General features: G+C 42.0%; 1 protein-coding gene across 2 annotated transcripts in view; it reads left to right on the top strand.

The window, feature by feature from the left end:
* The first annotated feature begins 1,877 nt into the window (after nucleotides 1–1,877).
* The window catches only part of LOC109866697 (neurabin-1), a 45,091-nt gene continuing 21,337 nt past the window's right edge, over nucleotides 1,878–25,631 (top strand). For both annotated transcript variants that reach the window (XM_020455500.2, XM_020455491.2), the window contains exons 1-2: nucleotides 1,878–2,068; nucleotides 2,448–4,406. In XM_020455500.2, the coding sequence (XP_020311089.2) occupies nucleotides 2,613–4,406 (1,794 nt within the window). In that variant the 5' untranslated portion in view covers nucleotides 1,878–2,068; nucleotides 2,448–2,612. The remainder of the gene's footprint in view (nucleotides 2,069–2,447; nucleotides 4,407–25,631) is intronic.

The raw sequence follows: 25,631 nt of genomic DNA, 5'->3' as shown, positions 1-25,631 counted from the left end.
TATCAACGTTAAGATATCTAGTTAGTCTAGTATACGTGTGGAGGCTGCTGAGGGGAGGACGGCTCATAATAATGGCTGGAAGGGAGTCAATGAAATGGTATCATACACATCAAAGACGTGGTTTCCATGTGGTTGATCCACTCGACTGACTCCATTCCAGCCATTATTATGAGCCGTCCTCCCCCCAGCAGCCTCCACTGTTGTACATTGACTTGCAAAGTGATCAGGGTTAACACATTTGATCAAGTCTGTTCTTTTTGGATTGAACATCTACTTAATCTATCCTATACAATGTATTGATGTCTGAGGGTGGAGTGCAAAGCACTTTTTTCTTAAATTCTATTCACCTCTTCTGTCCCCCTTTCTATTTGATTGGTTGGTATTTTTGAAATCTAGGTCCTCATGTCACCTGGGAAATGTCACTAAACTCTCTTCCAGTGAGTCTGGCTGATCTCAAGAACATCAACAAATCCTGTTAAGGCTATCTTGGTATTTTTAGATTAGAATTAACACATCAAATATGTCTGTCTATAGAGTAGAAGTTAACGTTAACTTGTGTGCTACTTCGTGCAGGGCTACTGTCCCTAAAGGAGGGAACCAGTTTAAATGCTGCATGGTAAGTAATTGCTCCATTTTCCATATTAAATCATGACTGTATTCACTCTTATTCCTATAAAAGAATCCAGTCATTGCATTACAATATGTTGTAGTGTTAAATCATAAAATAATATGATTGCCATTGTTTGGATTGTCACAGAGAAGATGAGCTCTCCTTACCTGTGCAAACACCACCAGTGTTGATGTTCTCCTGTAAAACGGCACTCATCATTTTCAGTGTACTTTTCCACCCTCAGTAGGCAAACACTGTTTTCTGAGAGGCTGCATAGTCTGGCAGCTACAGAATGACCGAGAGAATGGGACCAAATTCCAAGCAAGCTGGTCCTGGGGCTCTGTTCACAAACACAAACAGAGCCCCAGGACAGAAACACAATTAGACCCAACCAAAATCATGAGAAAACAAAAAGATAATTGCTTGACACATTTGGCCCTAAACAGAGTACACAGTGGCAGAATACGAGAGAGAGAATTTGCATTTGAGAAACTAGTTTGGCTTCTCTGCAAGGCAGCACAGTTCTTCAGTGAGGTAATATAGTGCCATTTATGTACCTTTTTGAGTTTCTTTACAGGTCAGCTATTCTGGAACAATGTTACACAATTGAATTATGACACATACATCACTGTTCTGCAGTTATAGGATCGCTAAGATTTATTTATTTAACTAGGCAAATCAGTTAAGAACAAATTCTTATTCACAATGACAGCCAAACCCTCCCCTAACTCGGACGGGACGATGCTGGGCCAATTGTGCGCCGCCCTATGGGACTCCCAATCATGGCTGGTTGTGATACAGCCCAGGATCAAACTCAGGTCTGTAGTGATGCCTCTGGCACTGCGATCCAGTGCCTTAGACCGCTGTGTCATTCGGGAGGCAAAATAGCCCAAGTTAAGGTTGGTCGTAAGGTATCTGCGTTGCATCATGCCAAGCCTATTTCACACAAGCTCTTAGACTGTTCACCAAAATCACACCCACTTGTTGGAACATCAAATAGCCATATTGCTGTTGAGACATTTACACCAAAACTATCACTATCAGATAGAGAAGCTGCTGAAGATACATACAGTAGCAACCTGAGATAGGTTTTGTTTGAGTACATTTTAAATCTTTCATATACGGCAGAGCGGTGGGTGAGCTTCTCAAGGAAATATATTTCTCAAATATTTATTGTGTCTGCGCAACCACGCACTCAAGAAGGGATTGGGGTTTGTCGTCCTGGAATGTTTTGGTGTGCGCGCCCCCGATTGTGTCTGATCGTGTGGCGCGCCAGAGGGCGAGGGTACGTACGCGCGGAAGCGCGATTTGTCTGTATCTGGAGTACAAGGAAGGAGGAAAACTGGAAAGGGGAGTGATGGCGGTAACGAAATGACAAGTTCGGGAGTATAAATTACACAAGAGTTGCATTATGAGGAGCCTTCAGCACCTAGGATGAAGAAACAAGTATCGTAAGAGGTAAAATACAACGGAAGTTAATTTGCGTGCGGTAAAGCTCTGAAATGTTTCGCTCACAGTTTACTTGTAATTGTTACAATGAAACTGATCACCACAAAAGACGTGTTTTGCACAGTTAGCTTATTTTTGTGTTTCATCTTTAGCTGACTTTTATTGTCAGTGTTTGACCGGCTACGAATTATCATAGGCTCTTAAAAGCCCACTCACGTTCAATAATTAAAGAAGTTGGTCTACGACAATGTAGTGGTGAGGGGAAAGTAATTTGCTTTGAAGCAGCCGGAAGAATGCGATTGCAAGGTATATAGGAAGTTGCTTTGGATAGGCTCAAATAGTACTAACAGCTAGGTTTTGAAAGTGTATTTTCCTCTTGTCTCTGTAGATGACCACCACGTTACGCATGATTTAGACTCCCTGACCAAGACGCCGAATAATCTGACGGATCCATGGCACTGGTCGACTGAGAACAACAATAGGGGAACAAGAAACACTCAGAAGTTTAACTTCTATCGCCTCTTCCCAAGATACTCCCAGTAAATATTTGAAAATGATAAAAGCCGAGAGCAAAGGAGAAAGGGCGCTGAGGAGTGCGTCCCCGCATAGAAATGCTTACAAGTCGGACTTCCACGCTATTAAGTGTACTTTTGATGGGACGAAATCAGACGGTGCTGCAAAGTCATATGCAAATGGCTCTAACGACACACAGGAGGACACGAGGGGGAGGCATTTAGGCAATCGGATAAACAAGATAAAGAATATTTTCCTCCAGATGGATGGCCAGCAACAAGAGATTCAAGAGGTGAAAACAACGTTGAAAGCTGATTTGTCCCAGGTCTCCCCACCAAATGTGCCATTTGCAGTCACCACACACAAAACAAGTTTGAGCTGTGCCACTAGCCCAGAATCTCCAAGTCTAGACAAAACCCCCAAGGGAGAAGATGTCGAAGTTGACAAAACAGCTTTGGCAGAGAAGTTCTCTTCGACCAGGAAACTCTTTGAGAGGACTATCAAAGAACAACCCGCAGTGGAGAAGTCTCCCAACAGAGTTGTAAGCCGGGTGCCCCTGGGCAGTGTGTGTGATGGGGGGAAAAGTACCAGGAGATTATCAGGGTCCACTGAAATTAGCAACATCAAAACAGAGCCTGGTCCCACTCCAGTGACGAGAAGCCAGCCAGATGAGAGGAGCGATACTGAGGAGACTAAACATGTGTCCAGGGTGTCACTGAAAGCTGGACCCATGTCCAGACGGCTAGACAACTTCATTGTGGACAGTGACAATGAGGCAAAAGCCACAGAGATGTTGTCTAAAGTATGCAGTCTCTCAGATCGCTCAATGCCTACATCTCCTACAAGGGACAGTTTTAACAAATCCACCATTCCAACTAATGATGCCACTAACAAACCTACCTCCATAGTTACCGGTGTCATTCTCAAACCAACTTCCCCATTCAATAACACTACTCACAAAACATTCCCAACAACAGCCAATGCCACTCCAAAGCCCATCTCCCCAGAGCCCGTATCCCCAGGTGGCCAAAGCGCTTACAAGCGCTCCCCCTCAACCAGTGACGGTTTCAGTAGACCATCTGTGGGTAGCGACGTAGTAAAACCCTCCAGTCCACCCCCCAGGGATCAAAAACAGCCTACTGTGTTTACCAATAGCTTTTACAGTAGCAACAGGGCCAAAACCTCCAACAGTGCCAAGAGTGATGGGCATGTGGCACGGAGTCCCACCAGGGAAAAGCCACCTACCCAGGCCTCGTCTCTGCCTGGCACGGTCCGGGCTGAGCTCGTAGTGGTACAGAATGAGTCATCAGAGAGCGAGGAGAACGAAGAGGAGAATATTGAAGACGATGTTTTTGAGGAAGTGCATGTTCAACCCCCAAAAGAGATCAAAGTTGAGCTAAAAGAATCGCCACCAAAGGTGATCAGTCAGAAGGATGACCACCATCAGCCGATCTCAGAGAAAGATGACGGCAAGGAGACAGAGATTACACTGGAGAAGGAAGAAGGAAGTCGATTTGAGGAGTCACGGCATGAATTGAAAGAGGAGTGGAGAGAAGACACGAATCCTGTAAATCAAACCGCGGATTACAAGGAGGAAAATGCGGAGGAGGAGGTTGCTGAGGAGGAACAGGGCAGAAGGGGCAAGATTTCCCCAGTGGCATATGGTAGAGAGAACACAGCATTTGTGGATGATGGAGATACTGACCAGACCCTCGAGGAGGAGAATGAAGAGCAGCTCTGTGAGGAGGAGTATGAGGAGGCCCCTGGGCTTTCAGATGATGAGGAGGAACCGGAACCACTGAGGAAGATCACGTTTTCAACGTCACCGATACGGGTAAGCATTGAGAAGAGGGAATGTTACATTGATAATCTGAAGTGAAGTTGATGTTAATTGCTTTCATTTTGTGGTCTTAGAGAATGTGAACATTACAATATGGTTTCTATTCATGGTAGCTAGCTAGCTTTTGTCTGGCCTAAAAGTTCTGAGAGAGGTCAATTGTACATGTGGTAATATACTGGACAATGTCACAGCTGGCGCCCTTTTGGATCAAATTTATTAACCAAGGAAGTCTACTTTCGCTCAGGTTGTTGACTTATTTGTGGAGGGCATTCTTTGGTGCCTTGATTGACAGATCCCACATAGGAAATGAGTGTCTTTGTTACACATGATGATGTTATGGCTGCTGTAGCACTGTATCAGGTGAAGCGTGTCATGGATGAGAACCCAAACTATGGGGTGTTTAAGCTTCTGTAATTACTGAGGCATTGCCTAAAGCTGGTGTGTCTGAGGGTCACATATTTCTCTTGTTAACAATGTTGTGGAAACTAGGCTAGTAGTAGTGGAGACATTTCCAGATGTTAGTCCAGAATGCTCCACGCTGTATTTATGGAAACATTGTTGACATTACGTAAGGGGTCTGTGTGAACCCCAGCTGAATGAGGACAGTCGGGAGGGAACTGGAGTGACGTGTTGGAACCCTGACTTAACTGTACTGTACAGTATAAACAACCTCATCATGGCTCTTCCGATGACTTGTTGATGGTTGGTTGGAGGCCTACTCTTGGGGAATGATGATTTCCATTCACTGTGAATCAGCCTTTGAACATTAGGGTTGGGCAGTATTCAGACTTTCATACTGTTTCTGTACCATACTATATTATATATATATATATATATATATATATATATATCTCTATATCTCTATAGTACCAGTCAAAAGTTTGGACACCTACTCATTCAAGGGTTTTTCTTTATTTTTATACATTGTAGAATAATAGTAAAGACATCAACACTATGAAATAGCACGTATGGAAGCATGTAGTAACCAAAAAAAGTGTTAAACAAATCAAAATATATTTTATATTCTTCAAAGTAGCCACCCTTTGCCTTGATAACAACTTTGCACACTCGGCATTCTCTCATCCAGCTTCACCTGGAATGCTTTTCCAACAGTCTTGAAGGAGTTCCCACATATGCTGAGCACTTGTTGGCTTCTTTTCCTTCACTCTGTGGTCCAACTCATCCCAAACCATCTCAATTGGATTGAGGTCATGTGATTGGAGGCCAGGTCATCTGATGGAGCAATCCATCACTCCTTGGTCAAATAACCCTTACACAGCCTGGAGGTGTGTTGGGTCATTGCCCGGTTGAAAAACAAATGACCGTCCCAAACCAGATGGGATGGCGTTTCGCTGCAGAATGCTATGGTAGCCATGCTGGTTAAGTGTGCCTTGAATTTGAAATACCTCACATACAGTGTCACCAGCAAAGCAACCCCACACCATCACACCTCCTCCTCCATGCTTCACGGTGGGAATCACACATGCGGTTGGAAACAAAAATCCCAAATTTGGACTCAAAGGACAGATTTCCACCGGTCTAATGTCCATTGCTCATGTTTCTTGGCCCAAGCAAGTCTCTTCTTATTGATGTTCTTTAGTAGTGGTTTCTTTGCAGCAGTTCGACCATGAAAGCTTGATTCACGCAGTCTCTGCTGAACAGTTGATGTTGAGATGTGTCTGTTACTTGAACTCTGAAGCATTTATTTGGGCTGAAATTAACTTATCCTCTGCAGCAGAGGTAACTCTGTGTCTTCCTTTCCTGTGGTGGTCCTCATGAGAGCCAGTTTCGTCATAGCGCATGATGGTTTTTGCGACTGGACTTGAATAAACTTTCAAAGGTCTTGAAATTGACTGACCTAATTTCTTAAAGTAATGATGGACTGTAGTTTCTCTTTACTTATTTGAGCTGTTCTTGCCATAATATGGACTTGGTCTTTTACCAAATAGGGCTATCTTCTGTATACCACCCCTACCTTGTCACAACACAACTGATTGGCTCAAACGCATTAAGGAAAGAAATTCCACAAATTAACTTTTAACAAGGCACACCTGTTAATCGAAATGCATTCCAGGTGACTAGCTCATGTAGCTGGCTGAGAGAATGCCAAGAGCGTGCAAAGCTGTCATCAAGGCAAAGGGTGGCTACTTTTTAAAGAATATAAAATATATTTTGAGTTGTTTAACACTTTTTTTGGTTACTATATGTGTTATTTCATAGTTTTTATGTTTTCACTATTATTCTACGTTGTAGAAAATAGTATAAATAAAGAAAAACCCTGGATTAGGTGTGTTAAACTTTTGAATGGTACTGTATGTATGTATTTATTTTTTTATTTACGCACAAGAATTTAGGCAATCCAGGGGGGGATTGAATGTCTCTGCTGTAACCAAGAAGCTTCATCTTGACATGTAGCCACTTAACTAGCAAGTTAGCAAATCAAATGCATAGCTGGAGCCCTGAGCTGGATATAATTTATTGACACGTGTTGGATTAAAAAAAATGGTTATACTTAACCTATATACCGTAAAAGCAGTGGCGTAGCCCTCGCCACCGCAAGACGAGGGTGCCCTCAAACCCAAATGGTATTGAAAATCATACCGTCAGTATTTCGAAATTCCCCGGTATACGCTATAAACGGTATATCACCCAAGCCTAGTCAACATGTAAGGACTCTTGTCTTGACCAACAAGATGTGTAGATGTTAATTCAACTCGTATGATCTCATTTTACTGACCGGTGCCAAGTAATTTCATGATAATGGTGGGGATGGTAAAACCAAGAATTCCCTATTTACTCTACCTTTTACGAGCGAGCGGAACTTAAATCCTTTTGGGAACAAACACATTCCTGCCCTCAACTCCCTCCTATCTATTGTGTTAATGATCCGCCTGGTCAATATGCTCAGTTCACTGCTGGTGAGTGACTTGAAGATGGTAAGCTAGAGGGTACTCTTATCTGTGCATGGCATTCACCTTTACCACTGGCACTCATGGGAATGTAGGGCTGGGCGATATATCAAGTTAATTTGAATTTATGTTCATTCCTAATGCCTGTAGCGTTGTTTTTATGAGCGTTTATGTACACTTGTTCTCACGTTGTCTTTTCGGTCTTGTTCGCTCCTTCTGTGCTGTGCACCTTCCCATTTACACCAGAGATCTGTATATAATGACGAGATGCTCATGTCTCCGCCCTAATAATGGGAGTCGTTGTCCCAAAGGCGGGAAGGCAGGTGACAATCTTAGGTTAAAAATAAGAGCATAGAAATGCATTGGGCTTATTTTGGACAGATTTTGGCGAGAGTGAAACCTCTTGCTTCGCCTCATTCACCCAAGCCTCTCCTCCTACGACTCACAACAACAACAGATGGGATATCCCATCTCTGACAAACGGTTTCAACTTGCTATTTGCATTAAAGGTTTGGTCCAACAGAATGGGTCATATGGACACCAAAACACATGGGAGACATTATTTTTCTGTAATAGATGAGAAGTTTCGAACCATAACCTTTTTTTAAATGTTTCAACTCCTCATGATTTGAAACAGAGCAGACACTACTGAAACAGATGTACCAATGAACATTCTGGAAAATGAATGCTCAGTTAGTCGCACGCGCATTATGGTACCACGTATCGCTAGCAGATTTTTTGTCAAATAAAGATTGTTATACTAGCTGTGTAATCTGTGTTTTATAAATGTGCAATAAGCGTAAAACAATTTATGTGAGGAATTGGCAACTTGTTCTCATTCTTTAGAAACAAGGCAGGCCAATTGATTTCAACATTTGAACAAACTGGACAGGCTAGCATGTTGTTCAAACAGTTGGAGACAGACAGAATGTTGTGTTCATAACAATACAACTGTTAGCTGAATTCAGATCCAAATTAGCCAAACTTGAAATATAAATATTAGCTGGCTACTCACTAGCACGTGGACTTGTTTATGAGAATGGTGTTAATTTTCTATAATGCCTGCTACGTTATTAGTGAATGGTAAAATTTCTAACAAAAAGGGCTTTTTTTTATAGACCAACCTGAAAGCTAGTTCAGTGATTGTTTGGGGGAAAAACAGCAGATGCAACTATTTTGATAAATAATGACATTATTAGTGGGTCTTATGGTTGTGGAATGCGTACACTACCGTTCAAAAGTTTGGGGTCACTTAGAAATGTCCTTGTTTTTGAAAGAAAAGCACTTTTCCCCCTCCATCCCTCCAAAATTGATCTGAAATATAGTGTAAACTTTGTTAATGTTGTAAATGACTATTGTTGCTGGAAACGGCTGATTTCTAATGGAGTATCTACAGGGGCATATAGAGGCCCATTATCAGCAACCATCACTCCTGTGTTCCAATGACACGTTGTGTTAGCTAAGTACTATTTAATGAAGCTGCCAATTGAGGACTTGTGAGGTGTCTGTTTCTCAAACTAGACACTAATGTACTTGTCTTCTTGCTCAGTTGTGCACTGGGGCCTCCCACTATTTCTATTCTGAGCCAGTTAGCACTGTTTTGTGAAGGGAGTAGTACACAGTGTTGTACGAGATCTTCCATTTCTTGGCAATTTCTCACATAGAATAGCCTTCATTTCTCAGAACAAGAATAGACTGACTAGTTTCAGAAGAAAGTTATTTGTTTCTGGCCATTTTGAGCCTGTAATCGAACCCCCAAACATTTGAATGTAGTGTACGTTCAGCCTCACAAGCTCCGAAATCATTAGATTATTGCTGACTGTTTTTAAATGCAGTGTATTTGACCTTTTAATTGTACAACAAAGCTTATTTAGAGAAAACAAATATATATATATATATATATATATATTTGTATATATATACAAATCGTGAATTGCCCATAGGTTTGAAAAATATTGAGATGGGGCTGGGCTATATGGCCTAAAACTAATTTGTGAAAGGCGTCAAAATGAAGTGGGCTGGGCATGGGGGGTGTTGGGTGATATCTCCCATCAACACAGCTTATCAACAATTTTGGCAGATCAGGGGGGAAAAAAATCACTTCAGGGCATTCCACAGCCTATATACTGGTCAATGTTTATCCAGGGCCTCGTGTGTTATCTCAGGGTGTGGATGGCCCCAATTGGCCTGACATAGGGTCCTAGGGAGGGGGTCCCGTGAGAGGGGGGCCAGTAGCTGACCTGGAGGATGACACAAACAGTGTGCTGCATCTGTCCTAGGGACGACATAGCAGAGATTAGCCTAGCGTTACACTTCACGTCATTGTGTTACAGTAACAGTTCACATATTGATAGAGCTCAGTAACAGTGTGAGTGAAGAGATACACAAATGTGTTCAGAAATTCAAGCCATTGCAAACTCCATTATCAAACACTGTTTCAGTGAAGAATGCATTACTTCTAAACTCCTGTACAAACGATGGATCGATTTATGATCACCAGTCTTTTTGTCCAGGTAACGCTAAGGTTAAAGGGCGTTTCCTTGTTAGGACTAGGTCGTAAGTGTGACGTGACATCTGTTGGTTGACTGTTCTTCCCGTGGTTGTGAAATGGTGGATTCTTCGTTTTGGTCTTGCCCTGGCATGTGCTGCTCATCATTCTTCCCTCCTTGTTTCTCAATTCTAACAGGCTGAAGGTAGATGGCATGGCATGTGTCTGGGACAAAGTGTTTACTAGTTATTAATGAAAGATTGTTTTCCGCAAGCTTTTTCGCACCCTTCATTTTTTTTGCCTTCTATACTCCTTAGGGTGCCATCTGTAAAATGGTGGGTGTCCTATTTTAGATGAGTCATGATTGAACTGCTTCCAGACAGTTTGAAGTGGGCACGGCACTTTAGGTTTTCCTCAAGCATGCACTTCCTGAAAACACTCCACCCTGGAGTATCTCTTAACAACACGAGGATGAGATGCGTCTTCTGCTATGTGTTGACTCGAAAGTGGAATGCTTCCTCTGGTCTTTCCTTTAAACGTCAACGATGATATTGCAAGCAGGGATGGCTTCTGTTACAATACTTAACAATTTGTTTCCGCAATTGTAGCCTTACTTGCCTAGAGAGTAAAGTTATGTAAGCAGAGTTCTTTCCCTCTCAAACAGGCCTCTCAGGAGAAAAGACACTCTCCTTTTGCAATAGGAGTAATTTCGGTGACAGGTTGGCCCTTGCTGTTGGTGTTTGAATATCAGTTGAAAAAGGGGATTGACTGTCTAATCACAACTGTTGTCTTTTTCAATTATCTGGAAAGCAGAAAGATTTGCATTTGACAGTTTGGTCTTCAACCGAAGGGTCTTTCCATTTAATTTTCAACACCAGTCTGTCCTCACCTCTGGCACAATACAGAATGATTCTAGTTTACCTCACTAGTAGTGCTTGACTAGGGTATTCAGTCAACAATGCCTCAGACAGTGTGCTGGTTTGAGCTGGCCCTGCCTGGCGTGGCATGGTGGGCCTCTCTGGAGCCCTGGCCTGCTATCAGAGGAGAGTTGAAGTGCTTTGTGCTACAGCCTGCAGCAGGATTTAGGTCTTTGTGTGCAACCTGAGCCTGTACAGGGGACCTGTCGTCTGAGGAAGAAAGGTCTTCTTTGTCAAGCTGCTGCAGGAGACTTCCATTCTGAACATGTTCCTTGACCGAGGCTCAAAAGACAGTTTGCAGCTGCACATATGGAGAGTTACTGTTTGTTTTTCGCAAATGAATGGATTGTAAATTCGTTGAGACTGATTTTCAGACACCTGTACTCCTATCCCATTAGCTCTGTACTTAATCTGCTTGTTCGGCTTTGATGCATCATTAAAAATAGAGGTTGTGCATTACTTAAGGAATCTCAACTTAAGTTGATGCTTTGTACCCATCAGAGGCTGAGTATTCCGGGCCTCCCGAGTGGCGCAGCGGTCTAAAGCACTGCATCGCAGTGTTGCGGAGTCACTACAGCCTGGGGTCATAACCGTCCGTGACCGGGAATCCCATAGAGCGGCGCACAAATGGCCCTGCTTCGTCCGGGTTAGGGGAGGGTTTGCCCAGGGGTGCTTTACTTGGCTCATCTCGCTCGAGCAACTCCTTGTGTCGGGCCGGGTGCCTGCAGGCTGACCTCGGTCATCAGTTGAACTGTGTTGCCTCTGACCAGTGGTGGGAAAAGTACCTAATTGTCGTCCTTGAGTAACAGTATAGCTACTTTTTTTTTTTTTTTAAATAGAAAGTTACTCAAGTAAAAGTCAGCCAGTAAAATACTACTTGAGTAAAAGTCAAAGTATTTTGTTTAAAATATTCTTAAGTATCAAAAGTAAATATAAATAAGAAGGAAAGGACACATGACTCCACCTTCGCCTCTCCCACAGCCAGTTGTGGAGTTGCAGCGACGAGACCAGATCGCAATCACAAAATTGTGGAGAATAAAGGTGTAAAACAAATGACTAACTATAAAAACAACAACAAAGAAGCTGAGTATTCCAACCTGAAGTGCCATAATGGTTAAGGTTTAATTACTAGGTGACAATTACGTCAAAGTTACGTTGGACCTTTTTTGTTTACTGCCTGCTATACTACCCGGAGACTACCCACTGGCTTGTTGACACGTGCACACTGTCATATTTCTGTATGCCAGATAATATAGGACAGACCACTTCTGCTCCTTTCTGCTCCTGTAGTCGAAATGTTGGTATTGCCGCAGGTTCCTCAGTCAGTCAATGCATTAATGCAATGTTGGGGGGGGAAATATCTTCATGTTAATATTTGGATAACAGAGCACCTAGATGGGGCGTTGGATACGATATACTGCATTCCCATAGCAGCTGAGTCGGTAGTAGTCTGTTGCTGCAGCAGTCTCAACCTTCTGTACAGGCCTCGTGATAAATGGTCAACATAAACACTGGGGTTATACCTTAGTCTTTTCCACACGTTTTATCTTCAAGATATCTCTTTGCGCAATCTATCGTTTTATGTCATATTGCGTAGCTTTTATTCTTACTTCAAAGAATGACTGGGTGATCAATCAAATTAATTTGAATGCATGTTTTGGTGCGCTGTTCCAAATGCCTGTATCGCAAGAATCCTTAACATTCTCATCTGTTGCATCAGACTAATTGCTTTTTAAGGTAACTGGTTGTATGAATTTGGACTCTATCATCTCACAACTGTCCCAGAGTCTGTTTGGAATAGGCTATTTCTTTCTTGACAAGCTGACCAATAGAATAGGTAAACTTTTCTACTATAGGGGATAGTTGGTTGACAAAGGCCAGTGATTTTGCTGTTCGTTACTCGTCTTGCTGGCTGAGAAAAATACAGTTATTCTAACATCTTCAAAGTGCACATCAGAATTCGGTAAGAAGGACCGCACATCGTTCATCCTCGACTTGCATGTTCTGATTATATGAATTACCCTAATATAAATGTGATTTCTGTCATTCTGAGCACCGTAGGTGGATGCCCCAATCAGGTTACGCAACCTATGCATATGGGTACGGTCAAGTTCTCAAATGTCCGGTAAATTAAAATGCTGCTGGTCAAATGTCCGGCGCCACGTTTTCCTAATTGAAACCATGTCATAGACAGACTTGAAAGCCAGATCGGTGATTATTGCAAAAAAAAGTAGGTTAAACTAATTTGATCAAATAAAATGATTAGTGGGTCTTATGGTTTTGGAAGGCTTATTTAGCCTAAATATAATTTTACAAGCCCTGAATTAATTTGATTATACCTGACTGTATACCTGACTGAAATGCAGTGTATTGACCTTTTTTTAATTGTGCAACAAAGCTTATTTAGATCTTGAATCGCCCATAAATAAAAATAAATAAAAAATGCTATATGATTTTCAGGACATATCTCCCAGCCCTATTTCAAAGGGCTTTTGAAACATTTGATTGTGTCATAGGCAGAGGTAAGGAAAGGGTTAACTCCTCTGTTCTCTGTACAGTTGGAATTGTGTTTTCTAGGTGTGGCCTAATCTGAAGAAAATTATGGAGTGGTGTGACACACAGAGCTATGTTCAAACTGTGAACCACAGGTCTAACAAACAGCACACCCGGCAATCTGTATCTGCTGACATTCACATTCACCTTGACACCAATGCTATGACCACATGTTGTAGAATTATAGTAGAGAGCGGTAACACTCCCCAGTTCCAGGTGTGTTATTATCCTGTTGTAGATACTGTGTGCAGTACCGAGGTAAGTACACTGTAGTTTATCCAGTTAATTCACTGTCCAGAGTGGCTGACTAAACTATTGTACTGTGCTGCTCATTCCTGTTGAAGTCTGGGTAGACATTTGGAGTTGGGAATGAGTTAATCTTCAGAGAAAAGGAAAATGGCACTGAGTATGGATCAACAATATTGTAGTTACTCCACAATACTAACCTAATTGACATTGTGGAAAGAAGGAAAAAATATGTATCCTGTTTGCAACAAGGCACTAAAGTAATACTGCAGTAAATGTGGCAGAGCTATTACCTTTTTGTCCTGAATACAAAGTGCTATGTTTGGGGCAAATCCAATACTATAAGGACAGACGCTGGAGATGAGAAGCAGGTACAGGGAGTGAACATTTAGTCAACGGACAGCGTCTGGACAGGGGAAACATAAACGACAATGCTGACATGGGGAGCAAACTGAGGAGCAGACAGATATAGAGGGGCAATCAATAAAGTAAGGGAGTCCAATGAGCGCTGATGCTCGTAGTGATGGTGTGCGTAATGAAGGGCAGCCTGGTGCCCTCGAGCGCTAGAGAGGGAGAGCGGGAATAGGTGTGACAAATACAACACATTACTGAATATGACTATCCATATGTTCAAGCTTAGTGGTGGCTGCATCATGTTATGGGTATTCTTGTAATCATTAAAGACCAGGGAGTTTTTCGGAATAAAAAAAAAAAATGGATTGGATTGGAGCTAAGCACAGGCAAAATCGTAGAGGAAAACCTGGTTGTCTGCTTTACACCAGACACTGGGAGATTAATTCACCTTTCAGCAGGAAAAGGAACTAAAACACAAAGGCTAGAGGTGCTCTACACTAGAGTTGCTCACCAAGAAGACAGCGAATGTTTCTGAGGGGCCGCGTTAAATCTTGAATTGACTTAAATCCACATGAAAATCTATGGCAATATCTGAAAATGGTTGTCTAGCAATGATCAACAACTAATTTGATAGAGCTTGAAATTATTTGAAAATAATAATTGGCAAATGTTGCACAATCCAGCTGTGGAGAGCTCTTACAGATGTACCCAGAAAGACTCACAGATGTAATTGCTGCCGATGGTGCTTCTACAAAGTATTGACTCAGGGGTGTGACTCCTTATGTAAATGAGATAGATCTGTATTTAATTTGAAATACATTTGCAAAAAGAAATTTAAACATGTTTTCACTTTGTCGTTATGGGGTATTGTATATAGCTGGTGAGAAAAACATAACTTTCATGTGTAGTAAGTAAAGGGTTATGAATTCTTTCTGAAGGCACTGTACAGTGTCAATGTTTAGGATCACTATGTTTGATGTACAGTTACCAGATGACATGTCGTCATACCCTGGGTTGTTATGAACAGAATGAATCTATGACTCAGATTGCCAATTATAATGGGTTGTTTTTGGATAGCGTAAACAACAACCGGATTTGTGTGATGGCAGGGATGCAGTGCTGTGTTCCAAATAAAACTACCAGTGTGCTTGCTGTAGTTCCTCAACGGCACAGCTAGGAGAGCTCAAAAAAACACCTTATAGTTGAAGACTCTTCTTTGAGTCATAAAAGTGCATTGAGATTACTGTGCACACGTTGAAAAGGTGTGTGGCCACTTGGAGACACCAGTTAGACCTCATTCAAGCCTTGTCATTTTTTGTCTTATGTTGCACCGACCCCACATTTTCCAGGAATGTTCTTATGATTTTACTCAATGTATCCAGTATTTTTTCTGACTTGGTTATCAACAAATGCGGCGAAAAGTAGAGTAAATGTAAAATTCTCAAATCAACAGTGTAATGTTTGGATCCAGTCTTCTGTCAGGTGAACTGTCCCCAAACTATTTGATTTGTCGGTTCTAAGCATTAAACTTTCAAGTAGTTCTTTGTTGACTGTTGCTGGGTGCTATCGTCCTCCATCCTCACCGGCCTGTACCCCACCTGCCCTAAGAGCTCTCCTAGCCCCTTACACTGTCTGAATTTGTCCTGCTAGGTGACCTAAACTGGGACATGCTTAAAACACCTGACCAAGTCCTAAAGCAATGGGACTCCCTAAATCTTTCTCAGATTATTACCAATCCCACAAGGTATGACTCCAAATACCCAGAAAAGACTACTCTCCTCGATGTTATCATCACAAATAATTCTGATAGGTATCAGTCCAGTGGTTTCTCTAATGACCTTAGTGATCACTATTTAACAGCCTGTGTTTGTAATGGCTGCTCAGTGAAACAACCTGTCCTGATTTGTCATTGACACTTGCTAAAAAAAACTAATGAACTGGCCTCTGTAAAATGGTATAGAATCAGCTTGAAGACTGTCGTCTGTCGAAGACGCTTGGAACTTATTTTTTAAATATTTTCAGTGGTATTATTAACAAATAGAAAAATATAATTAAAAACAGGTTCAGCCCCTGGTTCGACCGTGATCTTGCAGAGTTACTCCACCTCAACAATTGCATTTGGCGAAAATGCTCAGGCAAATGAGAAATAAGTGCACTCAGGCTATCTGGAAGGCCAAAGTTAGTTACTTTAACTTCTCTGGGATATGTGGGATGGGAGCATCCCACCTCGCCAACAGCCAGTGAAATTGCAGGGCGCCAAATTCAAAACAACAGAACAACTTTACAGCAAAAGCACACCAAAAGTTAGGTCAGCACCTAGTTACAGAAAACCATATAGCCATTTTCCAGCCAAGGAGAGTGCTCACAAAATCAGAAATAGCTATTTAAATTAATCACTAACCTTTTGATGATCATCAGATGGCACTTACAGGACTTCATGTTACACAATAAATGTACGTTTTGTTCGATAAAGTTAATCTTTGTCAAAAAAACTAATTTGAAATTGGTGTGTTATGATCAGAAATGCATTGTCTCAAACAAACATCCGCTGAAAGTGCAGAGAGCCACATCAAATTACAGAAATACTCATAATAAACATTGATAAAATATACAAGTGTTATACATGGAAATAACTTTAACTTCTCCTTAATGCAACCGCTATGTCAGATTTCAAAATGGTTTTACGGCGAAAGCACACCTTGCGATTATGTTCGGTCAGCGCTAGTCACAAAAACATCCAACCATTTCCCAAAGAAGGAGAGGTGTCAGAAATAGCGTTATTCACTTACCTTTTTGATGATCTTGATCGGAATGCACTCCCGGGAATCCCAGTTCCACAATAAATGTTTGTTTTGTTCGATAAAGTCCATAATTTATGTCCAAATACCTCCTTTTTGTTAGCGCGTTTAGCCCAGTAATCCAAATGCATAATGCGCGATCACTTGTTCAGACGAAATGTCAAAAAGGTTCTATTACAGTTCGTAGAAACATGTCAAGGGATGTATAGAATCAATCTTTAGGATGTTTTTAACATAAATCTTCAATAATGTTCCAACCGGAGAATTCCTTTGTCTTTAGAAATGCAATGGAACGCAGCAACCTTTCACGGGAGCGCGCGTGATCAGCTCATGGCACTCTGCTAGACACCTGGTTGAAACAGCTCTCATTCGCCCCCACTTCACAGTAGAAGCCTCAAACAAGGTTCTAAAGACTGTTAACCTCTAGGGGAAGCCTTAGGAAGTGCAATATGATCCCATAGACACTGTATATTCGATAGGCAATGACTTGAAAAACTACAAACCTCAGACTTCCCATTTCCTGGTTGGATTTTTTTCTCAGGTTTTTGCCTGCCATATGAGTTCTGTTATACTCACAGACATCATCAAACAGTTTTAGAAACTTCAGAGTGTTTTCTATCCAAATCTACTAATGATATGCTTTTGGGCCTGAGTAGCAGGCAGTTTACTCTGGGCACCATTTTATCCAAGCTACTCAATACTGCCCCCAGTCCCAAAGAAGTTAAGGAGCAGTGCTCTCTCTGTGGGTCCTAACCCCAAGAAGTTCTGGAAAACGGTTAAAGACCTGGAGAATAAACCCTCCTCCTCACAGCTGCCCATGCCCCTTAATGTTGATGACGTGGTTGTTACTGACAAGCACATGGCTGAGCTCTTTAATCACCACTTCATTAAGTCAGGATTCCTATTTGACTCAGCTATGCCTCCTTGCCCGTCCAACATTTAATCTCCCACCCCTTCTAATGCAACTATCGACACTTCTCCCTCTTTTTCCCCTGCCCCGCTACAAAGTTTCTCCCTGCAGGCAGTCACTGAGTCCGAGGTGCTAAAGGAGCTCCTTAATTAAACTTGACCCCAAAAAAACATCTTGGTTAGATGTTTTTTTTAAATGTAGTTTACTTAACCTTTATTTAACTAGGCAAGTCAGTTAACCTTTCTAGCGCAGGCTCGACAACATTCCGCTGAAAAGGCAGTGCGCGAAATTCAAAAATATGTGACTTTCACACATTAACAAGTCCAATACAGCAAATGAAAGATAAACATCTTGTTAATCTACCCATCGTGTCCGATTTTCAAAAATGCTTTACAGCAAAAGCACAACATATGATTATGTTAGGTCAGAGTCAAGTCACAAAAACGCACACAGCCAATTTCCAGCCAAAGATAGGAGTCACAAAAAGCAGAAATATAGATAAAATTAATCACTAACCTTTGATCTTCATCAGATGACACTCATAGGACATCATGTTACACAATACATGTATGTTTTGTTCGATAATGTGCATATTTATATCCAAAACTCTCAGTGTACATTGACGCGTTACGTGCAGTAATGTTTTGATTCCAAAACATCCGGTGATTTTGCAGAAATACTCATAATAAACATTGATAAAAGATGCAAGTGTTATTCACAGAATAAAGATAGACTTCTCCTTAATTACTGCAACCGCTGTGTCAGATTTCAAAAAAACTTTACTGAAAAAGCATAATCTGAGAACGGCGCTCAGAACCCAATCTAGCCAAATAAAATTCTGCCATTTTGGAGTCCACATAAGTTTTTTTTTTTTAAGACTATAAATATTCACTTACCTTTGATGATATTCATCAGAAGGCACTCCCAGGATTCCCAGTTCGACAATAAATGACTGATTTGTTCCATAAAGCCCATCATTTAGCCACTTGTGGTTAGTGTGTTCAGCCCAGTAATCCATCTTCATGAGGCGCGAGCACTTCCTCCAGACAAAAACTCAAAGTTCCGTTACAGTCCGTAAAAACAAGTCAAATGATGTATGGAATCAATCTTCAGGATGTTTTTAACATAAATCATCAATAAGGTTCCAACCAGAGAATTTCATTGTCTGAAGAAAAGCATTGGAACGAGAGCAAACTCTGTCGGGAGCGCGCGTCATGAGACCGAGGCCCTCTGCCAAACCACTCACTCAAAGAGCTCTCATGGACCCCTCCTTTATAGTTGAATCCTCAAACCAGTTTCTAAAGATGGTGACGTCTAGTGGAAGCCCTAGGAAGTACAACCTCATCCATATCTGACTTTGATTTCAATAGGCACTGTTTTCGATTTCTCACTTCCTGTTTGGATTTCTTCTCAGGTTTTTGCCTGCCATATGAGTTCTGTTATGCTCACAGACATCATTCAAACAGTTTTAGAAACTTCAGTGTTTTCTATCCAATACTAATAATAATATGCATATATTAGCATCTGGGACAGAGTAGGAGGCAGTTCCGTCTGGGCACACAATTCATCCAAAAGTGAAAATGCTGCCCCCTATCCCAAAAAGGTTAAGAACAAATTCTTATTTACAATGATGTCCTACCCTGGCCAAACCCAGACGACACTGGGCCAATTGTGCGCCACCCTATGGGGTGGCCTGGATTCGAACCAGGTTACTGCAGTGACACATCTTGCACTGAGATGCATTGTCTTAGATCACTGCGCCACTCGGGAGCCCACTTGTTTAGACCCTTTCTTCTGTAAGCTTGCCTCCCCTATCATCGCCAAGCCTATCTCTGACCTTTTTTAACCGGTCTCTCCTTTCTGGGGAGATTCCCATTGCTTGGAAGGCAGCCACGTTTCCTCCTTTTATTTAACTGTTATAGGCCTATTTCTATTCTGCCCTGTTTATCAAAAGTGTTGGGAAAAACTTGTCTGTAATCAACTGACTAGATTACTACCTCAAGAGTGCAGTGTATAAAGTCAGAACATCTGCTGTCTCAGCCACTGCCTGTCACCAAGGGAGTACCCCAAGGCTCGATCCTAGGCCCTACGCTTTTCTCAATTTGCATCAACAACATAGCTCAGGTAGTAGGAAGCCCTCATCCATTTACATGCAGATGATAGTCATATACTCAGCTGGCCCGGACTTTGTGTTAAATGCTTTACAACAAAGCTTTGTTAGAGTTAAACAAGCTTTCTCTGCCCTTCAGAACACCTCCAAAACAAAGGTCATGTGGTTTGGTAAAAATAATTCCCTTCTCCCCGCAGGTGTGATTACTACCTCTGAGGGGTTAGAGCTTGAGGTAGTCACCTCATACAAGTACATGGGAGTATGGATAGACGGTACACTGTCCTTCTCTCAGCACATATCAAAGCTCCAGGCTAAAGTTAAATCTAGACTTGGTTTCCTCGGTTGTAATCGCTCCTCCTTCACCCCAGCTGTCAAACTAACCCTGATTCAGATGACCATCCTACCCTTGCAAGATTACGGAGATATAATTTATAGATCGGCAGGTAAGGGTGATCTCGAGCGGCTAGATGTTCTTTACTGTTCGGCCATCGGATTTGCCACCAATGTTCCTTGTAAGACACATCACTGCACTCTATACTCCTCTGTAAGCTGGTCATCTCTGTATACGCATTGCAAGACCCACTAGTTGATGCTTATTTCTAAAACCTGCTTAGGCCTCACTCCGCACTATCTCAGATATCTACTGCAGCCCTCATCCTCCACATACAACACCCGTTCTGCCAGTCACATTCTTTTAAAGGTCCCAAAGCGGACACATTCCTGGGTCACTCGTCTTTAAGTTGGCTGCAGCTTGTGACTGGAACGAGCTGCAACAAACACTCAAACTGGACAGTTTTATTTCAATCTCTTCATTGAAAGACTCAATCATGGACACTCTCACTGACAGTTGTGGCTGCTTTTCATGATGTATTGTTGTCTCTACCTTCTTGCCCTCTGTGCTGTTGTCTGTGCCCAGTAATGTTTTGTGCTGCTACCATGTTGTTGTGTTGCTACCATGCTGTGTTGTCATGTGTTGCTTGCTTGCTATGTTGTCTTAGGTCTGTTATGTAGTGTTATCGTGATGTGTGTGTTGTCCTATATTTATATTTTATTTTTGTAATTTTTAATCCCAGCCCCCGTTCCGCAGGAGGCCTTTTGCCTTTTGGTAGGCCGTCATTGTAAAAAATAATTTGATCTTAACTGGTCTAGTTAAATAAAAACTGTTTTGTCCTAAACTTTGGTCTAATAATTTTCCCATAATCTCCAAACTGTTGTACTACCATTATTTTCATGTTTCTTCCTTAAGAAACATTTACATTTAGCCTATCCATATAGGCCAATTCCCACATGTGTAAAGGGTTCAAATAAATAATTGTTAAACATGAACCTTTTTGCCCAGATGCACTTTTAAATTTAGATTTTGGCAAATAAGCCGTTTTTCTACTTACCCTGAATCAGATGAACTCATGGGTATCAATTTTATGTCTGCGCTCAGTTTGTAGGAAGTTGCTAACTAGTGTTAGCGCAATGACTGGAAGTCTATGCGAGCAGCTAGCAAGTCTATGGGAGCAGCTATTATAGATGTCCAGTCATTGCGCTAACACTAGTTAGCAGTGGTTCACAAAACTCATTTTAACTTCCTTAATTCAAACTGCTCACGGAGACAAATTGTATCAATGAGTTCATCTGACTCTGGGTAAGTATACGAAGGGCTTGATTGCCAAAATATTGCACTATCCCATTAAATCAGTGACAAGTTACAATGTATATTTGTTGCAAACAGAATTAGCAGTGGCGCTAATCAGAGACGTGAATCAGTTATCTCAGATGGTGTCAACATAAATAAGTTTACTTTTTTTTTGTCACCAGAAGTGACTTTCTCAGTCGTTCTACAGAAAGAAACATTATGTTGTGGCATGCCCTTTGTCCTGCTCGATTTCCTGTGTGTGAATCCTGGAAAGTGGAGAGAAGTGAACGTAGATACCATTCGGCCCCACTACTCTAGTCATGGACACTCAAGGATGTTATACTTTAATTTCCTGTCTCTGTTTCGTTCTCTTTGGTTGCCAGAGGAATGTGTCTGACACACTCCACCAACGTTCCCTCGAAGCTGTGCGCGCAGTAGCCCTGAGACTGCCGCGCAAAGCTTACAAGAAATATCAGCCCACGGAGAGACGAACGAGATTGAACTTCGTTCAACTTTCTTGAGTTTTCCCCGTTAACACTATCGACGTTTCCCTTTACCGTGGTAACTGGGATCGAAACAATGCAAGATTACCCACTTTCAATACGACATACCGAAACAAAACAAATTATGAAAGAGTTTTTTGTAGGCAGAACGAATCGGAGTAGGGTTTTATTGGGCACGACAATCAGAGCTGCCGTAGGCCTAAATGCAAATCAACCATTGCCATATATGGATCTGTGCCATTTACTTTGAACTGGACTGTGTTTACAGCTGTGGTCGTGATAGAGATGAGCTTGTTTTGAGATCAAAGCAAGAGCTGCATGTAGCCACGTGTGGACATTTTGTTCATATATTTTGCTAGTTAGTGAGTTATTAGCCCAGTTATAGATACTTTGTAGTCAGCAATAAGGGAGTGATTGCTTCCTACAAGAGCACAAAATGTGTACATCTCTAGACGTCTTTGAAAAGCGAGTCAGGTAAAGAGCTTTTTTTTGTCTTAAAAGCAGTGTTGTATTTTTAGACTGGCTTAAATAAGCTAAGTAGCCAATAGGCAGAGGGTAGCATAATGTGTCTGATTCTCTGTAATAATGGTATGGGAATAATAATGAATTTTAATTTTGTAAAGTGGTTTCTTGCATCTAGCAACACAAATGCTTTCAGGCATCTCCTTGTCTGAAGGACAAGTGGATAAACAGGTTAATGTCAAGCCCTGCATGTTTTTTTTTCCTTCTCCAAAGTCCCATGGAATGCCTACGTTGAACTCAACACATTCTCTGCTACTTTAGGCTGAGTGATAGAACAGCTATTTCCATGTTTAAAATGTTGTGGGATGCATCATTTTCTTAATTGTTTTTGATGGTCTGGTAGGCCTACATTATGGTCAAATAGCCACAGTAGTCTACCTGGCCACTGCTTAAACTGTAACTTAAAGCAGGTTCAGCCTCAGTGTTCACAGTAAACGCACGCTGGAAGTTGCACAGAATTTTCATAATGTTCAAGTTTGCACTCAGCAGACCTGAAATTTGCTCAGTGATGAAAATATTTTGATGGAACATTGCACTCCACCCCTTACCCAGCCAACAGAGAAGCCAGAGAGGTGAGGAGAGGGAGGCCCGGCCTGCCAGGATCTGAGCTCCCTCCAGACACCTGGGCTGGAGACTGGAGGGATGGGCCTGAATACTAATACAGCTGCCTCAATGCTGCCTTTTCGCTCTTTGGCACAGGGAGACTCCGACTAGTCTGGGGCTGATTGTGATTGCCTCATAATGTGTTTCATTGTGTGATTTTAAAAGTAAGTACATCAATAACTGTTGTTTTCACTTAGCTGGTTGACAGAAGATGAACTGGTATCGGAGGGTTTTTAGCAGCTGCCCATAGCAGGGCACGAGAGGTGCCTGTTAATCTGAGTCTGTGGGCCGTTTAGAAGCAAACCTGTTCAACCTGTCTTTACTCCACGCTCCTTTGAATATGATTCCAAAATGGAACCCAGCCGCATTCTATCCATCTTAATCCACATCACCAAACACAAGGTTAGGGTATGGCCTCTTTCTCACAATTAAACAGTCAGTCACTTTTCCAGAGTGATTCATTGTTTATTTCTTCAAAGGTAGAGTTGAAAAGGAGGTCTATTTGACAGATATTTTTTGTTGTTGAACCAATGTCTATTTTTTTTTAAATCTGGTCTCATCTTTTTGTAGAGCGTGCTAGCAAGAAGTATTGAACCGATTCCGTGCTCTGTTTATTCAGGACTGAATAACTTGGCGGCATGCTTTCTTTCCTAATTACTGTATGATCTGCACCAGGCCCCTGCCCTGCTCCCACAGCATGTTTTCATTTGTTGTCTTTGTAGAGCTGCTTACATTATGTGCTCTTCCCGATCCAGCGCTCGGCGCTCGCTTTGGTGCCCTTGCGTAGCTCCGGCTTCTCTGGTTAGCTTCCCTCCCAGCTGCTGACTCATTTCCCACAGTGGTATGTTTTGGGGGGAAGGGATAACGGGAGAGGGGGAAAATATGTGTGTGTGTGTGTGTGTGTGTGTACAGCAGGCAGGCCTCTGTGGTGGTTGAAGGTGGATGAAGTGTAATTGTCAAGCCAGGCGTGCTGGGAGACAGGCTTTCACAAGCCATGGAGAAACAGAAAATATGAAGCAGATGGCACTACGGTTTACCAAGCCACATCACAGCTTCTGTCACTCTATTAAAGATTTAGTGGCACAAAATTACAAAAAATTAAATGCTACATTAATTGCCAAGCTTTCAGCTCAGTAGTCAAAGAGAATACTATGCGCTTGACCGATTTTGATCTGAATCTGCTTGTCCTTGCCCTCCAGAATGGAACAAATTGCAACTCTTACCTGGCCAACCACCAGGCCTGCACACAGAGATAAAGGTAAATGGGTGTTTCACATGGTAACTGGAGATTGGTGATCACAACAGCAAGCTGTTTTTTAGGGGAGGAGGGGGGGGGGGTTAATAAAGACATTGATTCCAGAGTCTCTATCTTGTGTGGAAGATGGTGCTTGAGTGATTAGGTTTCGGCAACAGAGAAAGGAACATTGTTCCGAATAGCTGGAGTATTCCATGGCAACAGGAAAATGGAACAAAAGAAGTGAGAGGGGAGAAGCCAAGCAAAACCACTGCAGCGCTACTGCAGAGTCCAACTGCCTGGGATGCATCAGTGTGTTCCCGCCGTTCTACAATTTACATTTTCTATTAAAGTTTCTCCACTTAATTACTGTACACCCCCAAAACCAGGCCTTTTTTTCATCCTTAATGACTTTTGTCTGCTTCGGTTTTATTGATTCTTTTTTGGATTTTAACTGGCTATTAAATCCCAAACAAATCTGAATCGGTTGTTCACATAGACTTTTTCTAGAGCACACTGTTCTCAGCCTTAGTAAATGTGTGCGTGTCAGATAATCCAAGGACTGGTGTGCTCCGAATATTTTCATTTGAAATGGCAGAGAGCACTTGTACTATACATCCTGTATTAATTGGCAGATTCACTCATCTCAATACCAAGTGAGATGGCATTGCTTGTGTCCAAGCTTAAGCAATGTCTGTCCAGCTAGGAGAATAAAGCCAAAGCAGGGATGCAGGCAGGGGAAATGGTGTTCAGCTATGAGATTATACCCACGGACACGGTCAAAATCTACATCTACCTCTAGTAAAATGAGGGCCATTCTTCCCTTCCACAAAATTGCAATAGTGTGTACAAACCCTTTTGGATTGTAATCTGTTTACATGGGAATGTGCTTGTGAGAACCCATAGCGGTCTACACGGAGACGGACGGTCGGTCGTCTCATACTCCCGCTGAGCTCCTGCCAGGTTCCTCAAGTCCTGACATGCTCCAGCACCCAGACCTCAGACTGGGCTTCTCAGAGTGGAAATGTTTACTGGATTACATCATGCAGGCTTCACACTACTCCTCCATCCAAGCTTCCAAAGGGATCTACTTCTAATCATGTAGCTTTCCTCAGTCACTCTCTGCCTACCTCGGCAGACAGCAAACCTCTGCCTTTTTCTGAGGGCTGGCTTGTGCTGTCTCCTGGACCGTACTTCCTTACCACTCGCAACATTTGGGGAGGACTTGGAGATCACAACTGCCATGAACCGCCATGAAGGGAGAGGATTCGTCTCCCCCAGTTAGACATCTATTTTCTACATTGTAGAATAATAGCGAAGACATCAATACCATGAAATAACACACATGGCATCATGTAATAACCAAACAAGTGTTAATAAACAAATCAAATATATATTTTATATTTGAGATTCTTCAAAGTAGCCACCCTTTGATGACAGCTTTG

This window comes from Oncorhynchus kisutch, linkage group LG2 (genome assembly GCF_002021735.2).
Source record: "Oncorhynchus kisutch isolate 150728-3 linkage group LG2, Okis_V2, whole genome shotgun sequence".
Classification (NCBI taxonomy): domain Eukaryota; kingdom Metazoa; phylum Chordata; class Actinopteri; order Salmoniformes; family Salmonidae; genus Oncorhynchus; species Oncorhynchus kisutch.
The sequence above is the reverse complement of the archived record's forward strand: the minus strand, read 5'-3'. Positions and strand labels throughout refer to the sequence as shown.